A 15212-nucleotide genomic window follows, 5' to 3' on the forward strand; every position below is an offset into this window, starting at 1 on the left:
TGCAAAATGGCATCATTTCCCTGTGACTTTCATTGAAATAGAGGCTGGTTATTACCACACTGACAATATTTGTTGCTTGCCAGAATGCAGTCTGTTTTGCCTGATACAAATCACACTGAAATCAATGTGCAAGTTCTTAAAAGTAAAAATTCTCCCAATTTGTCTCTGATATGATAATTATACATTGCCTGCTGTCATGAGACCTAGTTTATGGTACGTGCTTTTGGGCTCTCACCACACCAATATCACAACATCACCACCATACAGGTTGCCCAGAGGTTGTGGAATCTCCTTCTCTGGAGATATTCAAAACCCACCTGGACGCCATCCTGTGCAACGTGCTCTAAGTGATCCTGCTGTAGCAGGGGGGTTGGACTAGATGATCTCTAGAGGTCCCTTCCAACCCCTACCAGTCTTTGAATCTGTGAATCTGTGAATCAAATTCCTTCATATAAAGGTTTCTGAAAACGCTCCCAATTTTTGTCTGATTTCTGTAAAGGAAAAAGCTATGAAGTGTTCAGCTGGCATGATTTTTCTTAATGTGTAAATGCTTATCTACAACAAAAAGTGATGATGAAGGCTCCTCTCATTGCTCATCAAAATTCCTAGTTTACACAGAAAGCATGGTGTCAGCACTGGATCTAGCAAGCCTTCCTCATATGAATTACACAGCTAAGTCATTCATACTAGCTGAAGATTTGGCACAACATGTATAATTTCCACTGGTGACTAAACTCATATTCATGATGGTTATCTGGTGAAATAGTTCCAAAGTGTTCAGTTAGTCACAAAAAAAGTTTCAAATCCTGCTTCCCCAGGAAACATCTCTCAGTTTTCTTTTCCAAGCATAGTAGAGGCTGGAACTTCTGAAAGGATGAGGGAGATCTATAGCAGCGTACCTCGTAAGTGCTCATTGACCTGGCACGTTATCAACCACCTCCCAGGGTTCCCAGGGGTCATCTCCGCTGTGATGAATGTTGCTGGGAACAGACCGACGACATCTGCCCTCTGGTCTCTGTTAGTGAACGTGTGGCCGTAGAAATATGCGGCGTGGATATCTATCTCACTTCCCATGCCAAACAAGTGCCAGGACATGGAAGTATCAGCACACATCTCCAAGCCGGGGAGATTGCCATAAATATAACCATTAATAGCTAAAAACAAAAGTATGAGACTTTATGAGAGGTGAAAGAGAAGTGTCAAGTGCCTCTGACCCTATTTCTAAGGATGATCCTTTCCTGGCTCAGAAAAGAAACTGTCTGAATGTCTACACTGAATAAGGCTCCTTGATGAAGAGTAACATTTTGAACATGCAGCTTACAGCTCTGGATGATCAAATGGCCCAAAGTCTCTGTTTGGGTCTGTGAAAAACTTCCTGCATGATATCAAGATGTTGCAAAGGCCAAGTCATCACCAAAAAGGCCTGATAATGAAGTTAACTTGTTCTGCAGCTATTTAGCATGTCTGAAATCTATTTCCTCTTATCCTGAGTCATAAATACATCATTTTGTGGCAGGTTCAAGCAATTTAGATTTTAAAATTATGATATCAGTCAAATCAGTCTAGTCAGCTCTCTCTTCTTCAGCTTCCACATCTAACGATGTATCAGGACAGTAAGAGACTGAGACTCATATTTTGGAAAATTTTCTAGCTCCTAGGCTCTGTGGAACAACCAAAATACAGAGAAATATCTGAATTTAACTTCTTACACCAGATGTCCAAATGACACAAAGTACTATCGGCCAACGGATCTCTGAAGGGCAGGAGTGATTGTACCAGCCAGCCCACCATCTACAAGGCCCTTTGAGAAATGCTGAAGTCCTCCGATACACACATCTCAAAGTGCTCTGCAGCTTGCTTTTCTCCTTTCACAGCTGGTCAAAAAGTCACCAAATGGCTTAAATCTGTTGCCTAAGATAAAATGCTAAACAAGTGGCAGAGCTGGGCATGAAAGTCAAATGTCCTTTCTGCAAACCAGTGTGTTGTGCTGTATGTAGGGAGAGGCTTTTTATCAGCACAGTACTTCAACATCCTGACCCATTCCTTGCTGACACAGATAAAGCAGAGACATCACAAGGGACAGAAAGTCCTACTGAAATGAAAAGAGCCTGGTCACTGCTGTAGGTCACCATTTGCTCAAGAGTCTTGCTCACCATGCATTCGATTGCTGGTTTGGAAACCTTCATCTTCTTTGTCAACTGTGGCTGGTTCTAAGCAGAAGGTATTGATATTCTCATCAAGGTACCAGCTGAAGTTTTCATCTACAATGCTAAACATCAGGGCAAAAGCATTAGCAGCACCAGTCCCTTCTATTGAGGTCTCATCTGCAGTTCCTAAATTGTAAACAAAAAGGAAATCGATAAAAAAAGTCTTGGAGGGGATTGAATTTAAAAGTGGCAATAACTTTGGAGTGCTCAAGGAAGTATGGTGCTCTGCCCGTGATCTATAGGGCAGGATGAATCTCACCTAATTTTGCTCTTCTAAGACATCTTGACCCCCCTCCAACAGCCTTTGAACAGACAAGTGCCTCCAGAAGGCAGTTCATCTCATCTAAGTCAAGTTGGTATTTCAGGATCTCTTTGATTTGACAAGAACCTGCCAATATCTGTGTTCCCATTTTCCCCATCTCTGGCCCACTACACCCAACCCTGCCCTTTAGTCAGCATTAGCATCTGTGTGCCTACACAGCAAGCCAGGTCATGGGCCTGATCCAGCCAGAAACCCGTGACTTTTTTTTTGACCAGGAATTAAGGAGAGGCAAGTGGTATCCCACATTTCTGTTGCCTTGAAGTGACTGGTGAACCATACCCTCAGAACAGCTGTCTAAATGTGGCTCACTCTCCGTGGACTAACGAGGAAGCCTCGACAATTATCTAGGACTAGATACTTAGATTTAAAGAGGCTGAAGGTAGGATGAATATGATCTATTCAGGCTAAGTTCAGTACAATTGTCTGAGTGACTGTTTGGGGAACAACCTGAGACTATAGGAGTGGAGATACTGAGTAGTCTATTATTAACCATTGGCAGGTTTAGACTTCATCTAATGGTGCAGTCTGCCTCTGAACTCATGAAAACCTTTGCTTCCCCTGTCTCCTACGGTAGCCTTGCTGTCAGTCGTGCAAGGAGCCACCCACCACCGTTGGATGGAGGACTACAGCAATAGCATCATGCAGGTATCCACCTTGATGAATTCAAGACCAAGAACGCAGATAACCTGGTCTTTCAGGCTAGGGTTGTTCTGAATGTGCTACCTCCTAGCTTCGTGTACTCTCACATAGTTATTGTCTCAGTTTCACATATTCAGGCAGTTCTGCAGATATCAAAGACTCTCAGGGAGCATTAAACTCTGAGACATTTTAATTGTGTGAGCAAAGCTGGAGACCAGGCTTATCCTTTCCATGCTGAAGTCTTTTTCTTCTTCACATATAAAACCTGCTTCACTTATGTGTTCTATATATAAAATCAGGCCTGATTTTGTACTGTGGGAGGTACTGGAAAGAGATGGCAGAGTTACACGTACCCAGGGGGAGAGGGGGCAACCCTCAGCTGATAGAGGGGAGAGGGCTCATACATGGTCCCTGACAGCTCCAGCACAAAATTAGCAGGCTATAACGTACATGGCACAGACTGTCACCTCAGCTGTTCAGCGCACATCCCCGTATGGTTGTGATATACAACTTGTGAGCGAAAATAAATACATAATCCATATGGTGAAAAAATGACAAAGAACATTGGGGTTTCAAATATGTAAATGCTAATGCTGAAGTCACCCGCCCAGACCTAATTTCATTTCCTGGGCCATGAGTCCTCTGCTTCTCCTGAAATGATCCCGGTTTGGGAACATTTATTTTTGGTCTCGGCCACAACCGGCTGGCCACAGAGCGTGCTGCAGTCCCTCCACCAGCCTAGGCAAATCTCTCGTGAAGCCAAAGGGGAGCAGGAAGGGGGTTGTCCCAGAGCTACAATACCTACCCTGGGATGCTCCTGGAATGGCCCAGCTATTCCTTGCCCCTTTTTATGGGCTATGTAGGGATAGACTCTAGACCATCATGTTTATACCTGTAAGCAAAAATGACTGTTAAGATGCCAAGCTTGGCAGAGGGGCTTGCTTTATCAGTGTTTCTAGCTCAGTACCTTTTTTACAAACCAGCAGTGGCCCAATTAAACCAGATGCAATATCTCTTGGTGTGTCAATGTGAGAATGGTAAATCCAAGTCAAGCAGTTTGAGTCTGCCAAAGTTGGGGAATAATCTTTCCTTACTGGCCATGTGTATGTGTAATTTCCACCAGGAACAACAAAGTCGTCCTCTTTGCTTTTACCACCAGTTCCATCAGGGTAAAGTGCTCCTATTGTATTAAAAGGAAAAAAGAAGATTTTAGCCCTCCCCCTTAACTGTTTTCCTTAAATAAATGAGTAATTTCTTCTATTTTATCACAGATTCATAAAATAATAGCAGTGCTCATGAACACAGAATCATTGAGAAATTGTGAAAAAACTCAGAAGTTCTGATAAAATGATCAAAAATGTTGAGAGTTAAAATCCAATATTTATCAGTAACCAAAGCTTTAAAAATACATTAACAGTCTCTAATTTTTCCTTGGCTCTTTACTCTCATCAGTCATCAACACATTTTGTCAGCTAACATTGTCTATCTTCTCACAGAAAACTGATGAGAGTAATGAATGTAGGCAAATCCATACAGTCCTCTAATCAAAATACACATGCATGGTTTGGGATTCTGAAAATTAAATCATGCCTGCTACAGCCCTATAGAGAGGAAAATATTCACTTACAAGAACTCCATCCATTCAAACAAGCTAGAAGTAGAAGGAAGAAGGGAAGTTGCTTCAGTGACTTATAATTCAGGAAAATAATTCAGGAAAAAAGACCCACCTAACCTGTTTCAGTACTGGATTTATCCCAGGCGTCGAAGGTTTGTGGCAAAAAGTTTTAAGAGACTAGGCTGTTCCTGGTTTTAGTCATCAGCTGCAATTACTGATGAGTTTATGAGAGGGTGATCTAAAGTCCTCTGATGTCAATGGCCAGAACAATAAATACTTGGACAAACTTTTATCCATGATATTAGCTACTCCAGGGGAAAAGGAGAGGAAAAGGCAAACCAGCTTTTACCTTCAGAGTCCTTGTCATAGAAAACCCCATGCGGATGCACAGAGTATGGGCGGGAAGCAAAGTTTTTTAGATGAACGATAAAGACATCTTCTTCTTCTGCCTTCAGGACAGGCCCGAGGAACCCCAGCCAGGCTGCTTTGGGGATCTCCTGGGAGTAGGTGTCATCTGTGAATTGCCTAAAAACAGCCTTTTTGTACACACGTCCTATCCGGTTGGCTCCTCTTGTTGCATACACACTTGCAAACCTAGTGTTGGGAAGGGGAAATAATTTAGAGACAAAATCTCCTTTAAGAGTTGATCAAATAACTAGTGTTTGCAGTGCAAGTAAATAGTTCCTTGGGACATATCACATAGCTGATGGAATAAAAGCTGAGGAGTAAACCTGGTCAGCGCTAGCAGGGCCCAAGCCCGTTTCTGTATGGTAGCAGTTATCCAGGTCTGGTCTTTAGCACTGTTACTACAAGTCTTCACTTGAGGACTAGCCACTCAGGACTTTCTGTACAGTTTTAGCAGCTTCTCCCTTTTTTGAAGGTTTGAAACCTCACATCTGACAGCATGACTGTTCAGAAGGAAAAGAAAATCAAATTAAGTTTTCCAAAAGCCAGTAAGAGCGATTCTAATCAACTAGTTTGACACTCCAGAAGAGTAGCATGAAATAATTTTTGCATGAAATGCATCATTTCTACATTCCAGAGTCCATGTTTATAGCAACTTCAAGTGATGGAGAACCCACCATATGGTCAGTGGTTGACATATTATAGTTATTAAATACCTGCTCCCTTCGAATCCTGAATTGCATTTGTAGTCTAATATCATCTAGCTCCACACTCCAACCACTGGTTCCCATCAAGCCCTCTCTCAGATCAAAGAAGTCACATACCACCAAGAGCTTCTTTTCTATGCAGGCACTTGCATAAGTTTTAATTAATTGACTAAATTGCCTCCTACTCTTCTTCTGGACAAACCAAGTACACTGAAATTCCTTATGCAACAAATCTTTCCCAAAGCTCTTTTCTGAAAGCTTTCCAATATTTCTCTATCTCTTTTGAAGTCTGAACACAAGAACTTCACACAATAGGCAAGTAACATTCCAGCTAAAGCCAGAGGTGCTCCCAGTCAATATTTCTTACACAACTGGGAATTAGTGTTGCCCTTTTAACTATAACATCATACTGGCAACTCATGTTCATCCCATCTGTTATCATATAAAATCTTGGTTTTTACTTCTCTCCAGGTTATAGCTGACAAGTATGATACACATTCTTCATCCCTAAATATCCCACACAAAGAAAGTAGAAATGAACCCCTTTGGTACACAACCAGCAGTGGACTGCATGACCGATTTCACCATAGTTGACTGCTCCATGAGTTTGTGCATCCCCTGAAGACTGTTTGAACTTTCATGCTTCCTAACAAACTCATTAAAAAGCTTTTCCTGAAGTATCACTGGCAGACATGTAGCAATTTCATATTTATAGTGAGTTTTTGTGACTGGCCAGTTCACATGCTTGAACCCATTTTGTTTAGGTGTTTTGTTTAGGTGCTTTTATGCAGTACCAGCAACCTAAGTGTTAGATGTCACATGAGTTGAAAGATATGATTTGCTATAATTTCTTCACCAGAAGATCCACTACTCCCCCTTTTCAAGCCATCTCTGCCTCTGACCATAACTCACAACATCCCCCATCTCTGGCCATTACACTTCCGTGGCCACTGTCTAAACCAGATCCTGAAGTGATCCGGACATAAAAGCCTCCAAATTTTCATTTGAAAAAATGTGTTTTATAAAAAGCCGAGTGCTACTTTAACACAGATAAAAACATAGCCAATGATACTGCTGTGGCAGAAACAGTTGGCCAGGATGGAGGGGAAGGGACAGAAGCTTCTCAGTCTGCTTCATCACAGAATAATGGCTGTTAGATAAATACACCCCAAAAGCATGGTTAAGGAACAAGTTGCCAAGAAGTCTACATTTTCAGTGAATTAGCAGGTCTGTGGTAACTCTGTGTGTGCACAGCAAGACCTGGCAAGACACGCCGCGCTCACCAAGCAGAAGATACCTTCCACTGCCTGGGGGGAAGAGCTGCTACGAGAGACCTTACCAGAGAGTAGCAGATGGTGTCAGTAGCAGTGCAGTGTAAATGCATGTGCTTCCTTACCTCATGGCAATGTATTCATGTGGCTATGCCCGAATTATAAATTGATTTTTAAAATGGTTTATAAGAAATTTTCTCTAGAAAAAATCAAATAGATTTTTTTCCAGAAGTATTCGTCTTAAGCAGAATTATTTCAACAGACTTTTTTTATTTTCATCAGCCATCAAATATTTTAAACAAGGTGCTGTGCTTTCCCCATGATTACAGTGCCCTTATGCCCCTGGCTTTCTGGCCAGAGAGCATTGCACACTCCCACATAACTTCACTCCCCCAGGATACACTGTCCCTCCTGCAGAAGGAGAACTGTACCCAAAAAAAATGCACACTTTTTGACCAGACTTTGTCAAATGCTTGACATGAGTCTAACTCATGTAATTGCATAGAACAGGGATCCCAAAAGCCAGTTAGGTATTGAGGTTCAAGAAATCACCCTAAGAAAACCCTTAGGTTTAAGCACCAGAGACTTCCTGCGTGCCTAAAGCCATGCTGTAGCATCTCTGTTGGTTAGATCTGTGCCTGACTCTTACTTAAAGCCATCTACAAGTCAGGAAAAAGTCTTTTTAGTGCCAGTTTTCTGAAAGGAGGCCTATTCAAATCATCTGTTCAGAGCTGCAGAGCCCAGTGCCAGTGCAATGGGTATCAGCTGCAGCCAGTCACAATGTAGGTGATGCTCTTCCATGCAGGGCATCAAGCAATGCAAGAGTCATGGAGCCAGAAAAGGATCACAGCATGAAAGGAGCCACCTGGCCTCTTGGCCCTGGTTAATTATGGGGTTTGTTTAATCATTGTCCAAAAGAAAACTATACATAGAAGACAAATTCCTACACGCCACTGATGCCCTTGCTGTTGTGTTACAGACCCAGGCTCTTTCATAGGTTCCTTTTCTTCTAGACCCAAAGGGCGGAAGTTTCCTACCCAAAATGCCCTAATGTTTGGGAGATTCTTGGAGTGCAGACACTTCAGCATCACTCCTCCTACTGTCTGGGGGGGTAGAGCCCAGCTCTTCTACCTATAGAGACATGTATTTTCAGCATGTCCTTGTGGTCACCCTCAGCACCCAAGAACAGGGTACACACTCTAGATGTCTAGAATTCCCCACTTCATTCAGAACTTTTGGGTGCCCACCTCAACCTTGCAAGTAGCTAGCAGCTCTGAGCCTTTTTACAATGTTGCTATGCTATACATTACAGTGCTTAAAGTCCTTTGCAGAAAGACTGCCCACACTGGAGCTAATGGAGTCAGCCATAAGAAGCTCATAGAAAGGATGCATGGGTATGAGTATCTTCTCCTCTGCACTCTCAGATGCCTGGATCATGGATGGGAGGCCACACTGTGCGGCTGGTACCTCTACACAGTGCCACAGTGCAGCCAGCAGATGTGTCAGAGGGAGCTGGCACAGGCTCAGTGCCACAGACGCTGCTGCTCCTCCACCTGTGAGACACAGAGGTTTTTCCCCATCCATCTTCTTTCTCTCAGTGAGAGCATCTTCTCAGTGCTCCATGAAGTATCTGCTGCCAGTGCCATTTGTACCAGTGCATCTCCCACCTTGTGGTTCCTTACCACCCATCTCCAGAGTCCTTTGGAGATTTTCTCAACTTCAGAATAGGGTCCTGCTGACCTTTCATCTCCTGTCTTTGACAACAGTTCTCAAATACCATTCCCTATCTTCATTTGATGATGTCTGCTTCCTTGGGAAACACTTCATGTTTTCAGTCACTGAGTTAAACATCCCCTTCAACTGCATCGCCTGTTTCATTCTTTCCCACCCAATGACTTCACAATATGTTATTGCAGCAGTGGCCTCTCCAAGTGCTGTAATGGTTAAACATGTCTGATTCTCTGAATCCGCCTTTGCCTCTTTCTTCCAGTGGTCACAATGTGCCTATTTTACTGGATGCTCTCTGCCAAAATGTCTCCTATCTCTCATTCCTGTCTTGTCGCAAGAAGACAGACCACCCTGCTTCTTCATGCTCCCCTGCTCACTTCAAACCACTTCATCCTGCTGGTGGCTTTGTGATACCACTGTCTGAACCTCTTCCATCCTTCTGGTCTTGTGTGGATATAAGAGTTGCCCTTCTAAATCTTTACTATCTCCCTCCAATTCAGTTGTCAGCCTGCAGTTCATGTGCAGAACGTTGTGATGATCAGCCAGTCCCACTTCTTGTTGGGAGTGGGAACCCTCCATCCCCTGGACCTGTATGCAAACTTCCTAAATTACCTCGGAAATTCTTCAGCCTCACTAAGTCCTACCTCCATCTCCTCCAGTCAGGCCAGTCTTGAGGTTACATATAGAGGTAAGCAGGTTTGTAAATTAGGGCATAAAAAAATCTTGTTCAGACTAGGAAAACCATGCAAATCAGTCCTTTATTTCTGTTTCTGATTTCATTTTGCTAGTTGACCATTCCTAGCAGTTCTTAAACTCCAAAAAATGTTGGCAATGCACATGAGTGGGACAGGGATTTATTAACAGGGAATGAACTCTAATTCCTTAAAATTAGTATTAACATAATTACAGTCATCCATCCCCCTGCAATGATGAGCACTGCAACTCTTCCAAATGAAAGAAAGAGTAAACCAAGAGTGTCAGTAGACTCTACTTCAAATCAAGACTAGACATGCAGATAATCTGTCATCTGAGGGTAGGACTATGAGTTAGGGTAGGAAGGAGTTATGAGTTAGGTAGGACCATGAGATAAGTGTAATTTCTATACCTATTTCTTTTATAACATAGAAAAAGTATTTTGCCAGTATTTTTACCATGTTTATGTTACCTTTGATTGTGAGAAAGAGCTAAACCTAACAGAGGTTAGTGATTTCAAGAGGTGCTTACATGAGTAATATGTTACAGTGTGCAGTAAGAAATGGAGAGAGAACTACATGTTGTAGGTGACCAAAGAGCTGCTCAATAGACTGGTGTCAGATCCCTCACTGATATAGTTTTGAAGCCTGCTGAGTTTGTTTGCCACTGTAATCACCAGTGAAAAACTAGCACTTCAAATAACTACCAGATGTGGAGTCTCAAATACTGTCCTGTGGTTAATATGCCCAATAGCCATCGTACGCTCCTGGGTGCAACTGTAGGTAGATGTAAACCTTCTTTTATTACCATTGTTCCACTAAAATCCCATAGATTTTACACTGACAACCATTTAAACAACTATCTTTATGGGCTTGTTCCCTAAAAACTGTTGATGGTGAAACCTTCCTTATTCTCTACCCTCTTTGCATATTCTATGCCTGTATTTATAACAGTTTTTTTCCTTGAGTTTCCCATTTTTCCTGTAGCTGGAGTAAGCCAGGACAGTGCCCATAGCTCCAAGATGGCCCTGGGTAATCTAACCTGTTCAGGGGAACCCTCTGCCACATCATGACTCCCGTGCTAAGGCTAATGCAAGGTCTGTGCTAGAGGGATGGCCAGTAGAGAGGGACCAGTGGTGCCAACTCACATTTGTAGATGGTGCCCTGACCACAGAGCATCAAACAACAAGGCGAGTTGTGTGTCCTCAACAGAAAGAGATGCAATGTCCTCAGAGGTTGTTTTAGGCCTTTTCTGACCCACACAGGAAACTGAAGAGGTCAATCAAACCCATGTAATCTTAGACAAAGCTCTGAACTGTGGCTATAATGGTTTCTCTCCTAAGATAAAATTCTGCTTCTGCTGAAGTCAATAACAAAACTCCTCTCAGGCTTCATTAGAGTTGGGATTTCACCTTGAATGCCCATTTGATGTTGACCCTTCCCACAATGATCATCTCCGCTGGTGCAATTGGGCCATTTGGCCACATGATGACTCAGCCATTAGTTTAGCATCTGTGACGACAGTTTCACTGTCATTTATCTGGGTGGGATCTCCTCATAGGTAAATTGCACAAACTGTTTAGTGCTGCGGTAACAAAAAAACCACCCGTTAATGTTGGTGGGTTGGTTGATTGGCCCAGATAAATGTAGGATTGGTGGCCTAAAGAGAAGAGATGAGCTGTTACATCAGGCAAAACTTAATAACATCTACCACCAGCAGAGCAAGATTTAAGTGTCCGTCATATAAACTAGCACCAAATTAATTTAAAGAGATTATCAACCAAACTCTAATCCTGAGGGCTGAGCCACAGTAGGGAGGGAAAGACTGATGTATGTCAAGCCACAATACCTAGGTGTATTTTTCTTTTGAAAGGCCATTGCCTATGTGGCCATCAAAGGGAGCAATGTCTGAGATCACCCTCCTACTGCAGCAATATTCATGCCCTAACCCACAAAAATCTCACTGGGATCTGCAGCATGTCCAGCAGCGCTGGCAGCACCTTGCACCCTGTGTGTCCAGTCCACCATGGTTTAATGATGTCTCTCTTGCCAGTTATATCAGGTGGGAGGGGATGCTGAACACCTTCCCAGCTCACCTATACTCGGTGGCCATAATTTGGATCTGCCTGAGATTTCCAAAGTCCTATGTGCTTCAGAAAATGTCAGCTTAATTTTCAAAGGGAGAGCCAAGTGTGAAATGTCTTGGTTTCATTCATAACATTCCATATTATGAGAATTAGTGGAACAGCTCGAGGCTTCAAGTAGACAAGACAAATGGCAGAGGTGAATAGCCTCATTACTCTCTTTACATAAGAAGCACTGATGCACAGCAAGATACTTGCTCTGTGCAAGCAGCAGGCTGGCCCTTGAGCGCTGCAGCAACACAAGGCATAATAAAAATTAGCATCCAAGCAGAATAGTTATGTTAACATAGGGCTGCGTTTGGATTAATCAGCTCTGACGAGAGGCAGCCTTTTCAGCTCACACCCAGTGCTGATGCAGCTCTGTGGCTCCCAGCTCGGGAGGCAGCTCACTCGGCACCAGCACAGCGGGAGCTGAGCAGCGTAGCCGTGCCTGGTGCCAGAACCAGCTCACCTGATTTCCAGCTCCATGCCTCAGCTACCAAAGTCTGCTTTCTCCTCTTTACTACTAAAAAGTAAAGTCTAAGGAAGGTATTATTGACTTTGGCACTGCAACATTGAAAATCATCTCTTAAATCTCACTATCTGATCCAGGTAATATAACACTTTCCATCACACACTTGCTAATTCAGCATTTTTATTAAGTAGTGAAGAGTAAGTGGTTTTGATTATATCTCTGCGGGCTAGGTGGAATCAAAGGGAGGATTCTTTTTTGTGCATGTGCTGCCTTTTTTAAAGATAATCAGTTTGTCTGCAACCTCTTTATCTTCACTGCCCTATCAATAAAACTGGGATAGTGCCCGATCAGATGGGTGCTGTAAGGATGCATCACAAGGTGAGAAGCACTAGGCTCAGCGAGCACGAGCATTGCTGCTTGCAACACAGCTGGCTCAAAATGCACTCCTGTCTTTACCTAGGAACTGATCCTTAAACTTTGTTTACGGAACTACATTTTTTAAAATACTCATAGGAACCAATTAATTAGCTGAAAAGTAACGCATTAGTATACTGCTTTAATTTACGTTACAGGTTATTCTAAAGAGCTAAATAGTCAAAATAGCTATTACTGGTTCACTGTTTAGTCCATGTGCTTATGCAGACACACTATTATTCCAGAATATACCACTTTATTCTGGCTCGATTCAGTAGAGTTTGGAAATCGAGTAAACTAGTTGCAGGAATCACATTATTATTCTGCAGTAGAAGCCTTCATGTAGGGAGCTCATTACAGACACCTCTCCAGCTTTGAATGTATAGTCTACCTTAAAATCCAAATTACATTTACTCTGTCGGTAAACCCTGTGGAATTAGCATTCTGTAATTATTACATTACAGCAATGACTGAAGACATAACCTATCATCCCTCTCTGTCGTGACATGTAAAAGGCATGGCATTTATGTCACAGACTTTAAATGTGCCACTTGATGTTCAGGGGGACACAAAGAGCAGATAGCCTTCAAAGTACAATTTACAGAACAGATTCCAAGTCTCTCTGTGGTATTGGGGTGGATTTACAGGAACCTGCCCTTCACTTAAAGCTGAACTATTTTTAGTGAGAGGTCTTCCAGGTTTTGGGAGTGGAGGAAGTTATCCTCTGCTAAAAATAATAGGGAAGTGAGAAATTCAAGTGTTTAACCCAACTGAAGAATAACCTTTCCAGCAAAGCCTGTTTTCATGGGCTGGGAACAAATTACTACCCTGAGCTTTACCTATAAAGGTAACACCTATTGACTTGGATGCTCTCTGTTACCTCCAGTTGTTAAGAGCATAAGGATAAGTTTGTGTTGAAAAATAAAACTCTTTCTCATCTCCCGCTTGTGGCAAAATAATTTCCTTTATGAAATCTAACTGAGAGTGATTCTGAAATTACCGGACACTGGAGAAAAGTCTGGCATTGCTTGGGATTTCCTCAAAAGTCAAAAAGGGCATTTCCATTTCTAACTCTTGGGACACAGCATCCAGCTCCCAGTGTGCTTCCAGACCTGGTATGGACACCAGGACCTTCTCACTCGCTCACAGCTCCCACCCCAACCCCAAGCTTATACTCAGAGGAAGGACCCCTAAACTATCTCTAGGGTGTCCAAGATATCAATGAAATCTTAAAAATATTCCCACGCATGTTTGAAGCCCACTTTGTAGAGACGCACCAAGGGTCTATGCCATCCCCATCCAATGTCCAGGTCAGCTCTCTTGGTGTGAGAGAGACACACAGCCAACGCCAGCAGTGCAGGCACCTGTTTTCCTCTGGCCAAGGCACAATTCATCACAGTGCTCACCTACACACTCCAGTTTCAGCACGGGTGATCACTGGGACTTCAGCATGACCATTCAGTGTTGTATATTTAAGCACTTATCTAAATAGATTTCCTAAATGGATGTCTCCACAGTTGCATACATTGCAGGGGTATATGGACCCCTGACTTGTATCATCTCATTCATAGATACTATACACATCTGAATTCTACAATGTCATACCAAGCCCCCCAACTTTTATTGTCTCACAGGAAGAAAAGTTACGATCTTTTGCTAGACTTCTATGTCTTATTGCAAAGAGCTGTGCTTGATTATGGCAGAGTTGCAATTTGCCTTTGGACAACAAGTCCCAGAAATACGTGCATCTCCATGAAACACACACAGGGGATTTTGAACCCACTACCTGACACCCTTTTGAGAAATATCAGTTCCTTAACATCACCTTCAAATACACAGTAACTATCACTTGCTTACCTAACTATGATGGAAGAGAAGTCAACCAAAGTCTACTCTTGCCTTGAAGCTGAAATCCTGCCTATGACAACATCATTGGAAGCAAAACCAGAAAAAGGCCATCATAAGACATTTACAGCAACATCAACCACATTAGTCAATTTTCTTTGGAGCTGTCGACACGTGTCCAATTTATCAGAGACCCCAGTGACTTACTTGTCCTCTAGGAGGTTTTGTCCTGTGATCAGATTTTTCCCAGACGGTGCGTAGTCCCAGTTCTCTTCCACAATCCCAAGGTAATAGGTTCTGGTCTTTGCTTCCACCACTGCAAACAGCCAGAGGAACCCAAGAGCTCGAAGGCAGCCACCATGCTGCGTGGGAGGCATTTGTAGTTGTGATTGCGAGGCTGGCAGCAGGCAGGCAGCAGCAGGATGCACCACAGAGAGCTCACCCCTCCCTCCCAGCTCTAGACAAGTTATAAATAAGGAATGGACAGGGCAAAGCTCCTCCTTTTCAGCAGGTTAGCACTGGGATAGGTAGAGAGCCCAGCTATGCAGAGGAGGGCTAGGGAGGAGGTTGCTGTCATGGCAGGACCTTTGCCAATCCTTCAGTGAGTACATAAATTGCTCACGTACCTGTCCAGGCCAGAGCCAGTTGGTGTTTTTTTGGAAGTTTGGATGCTTTTTTGTCCTGCTTTTTCCAGATTGGGTAGTATGGCATATTGGGGCAGGAGGGGTTTTGGGGTGTTTTTCCCATCCTTGTCAAAACCCTTTTTTTA

At 43.0% G+C, this 15212-nt stretch overlaps 1 protein-coding gene across 1 annotated transcript in view; it reads right to left on the minus strand.

Annotated features, from left to right (window-relative positions):
• The window catches only part of HEPHL1 (hephaestin like 1), a 36437-nt gene extending 21617 nt beyond the window's left edge, over positions 1–14820 (minus strand). The window contains exons 1-5 of the mRNA XM_054812920.1: positions 14651–14820; positions 5133–5377; positions 4136–4348; positions 2154–2333; positions 900–1154 (exon numbers count right to left, since the gene is read on the minus strand). Of these exons, the coding sequence (XP_054668895.1) occupies positions 900–1154; positions 2154–2333; positions 4136–4348; positions 5133–5377; positions 14651–14820 (1063 nt within the window). The remainder of the gene's footprint in view (positions 1–899; positions 1155–2153; positions 2334–4135; positions 4349–5132; positions 5378–14650) is intronic.
• Positions 14821–15212: the final 392 nt, after the last annotated feature.

This window comes from Grus americana, chromosome 1 (genome assembly GCF_028858705.1).
Source record: "Grus americana isolate bGruAme1 chromosome 1, bGruAme1.mat, whole genome shotgun sequence".
Classification (NCBI taxonomy): domain Eukaryota; kingdom Metazoa; phylum Chordata; class Aves; order Gruiformes; family Gruidae; genus Grus; species Grus americana.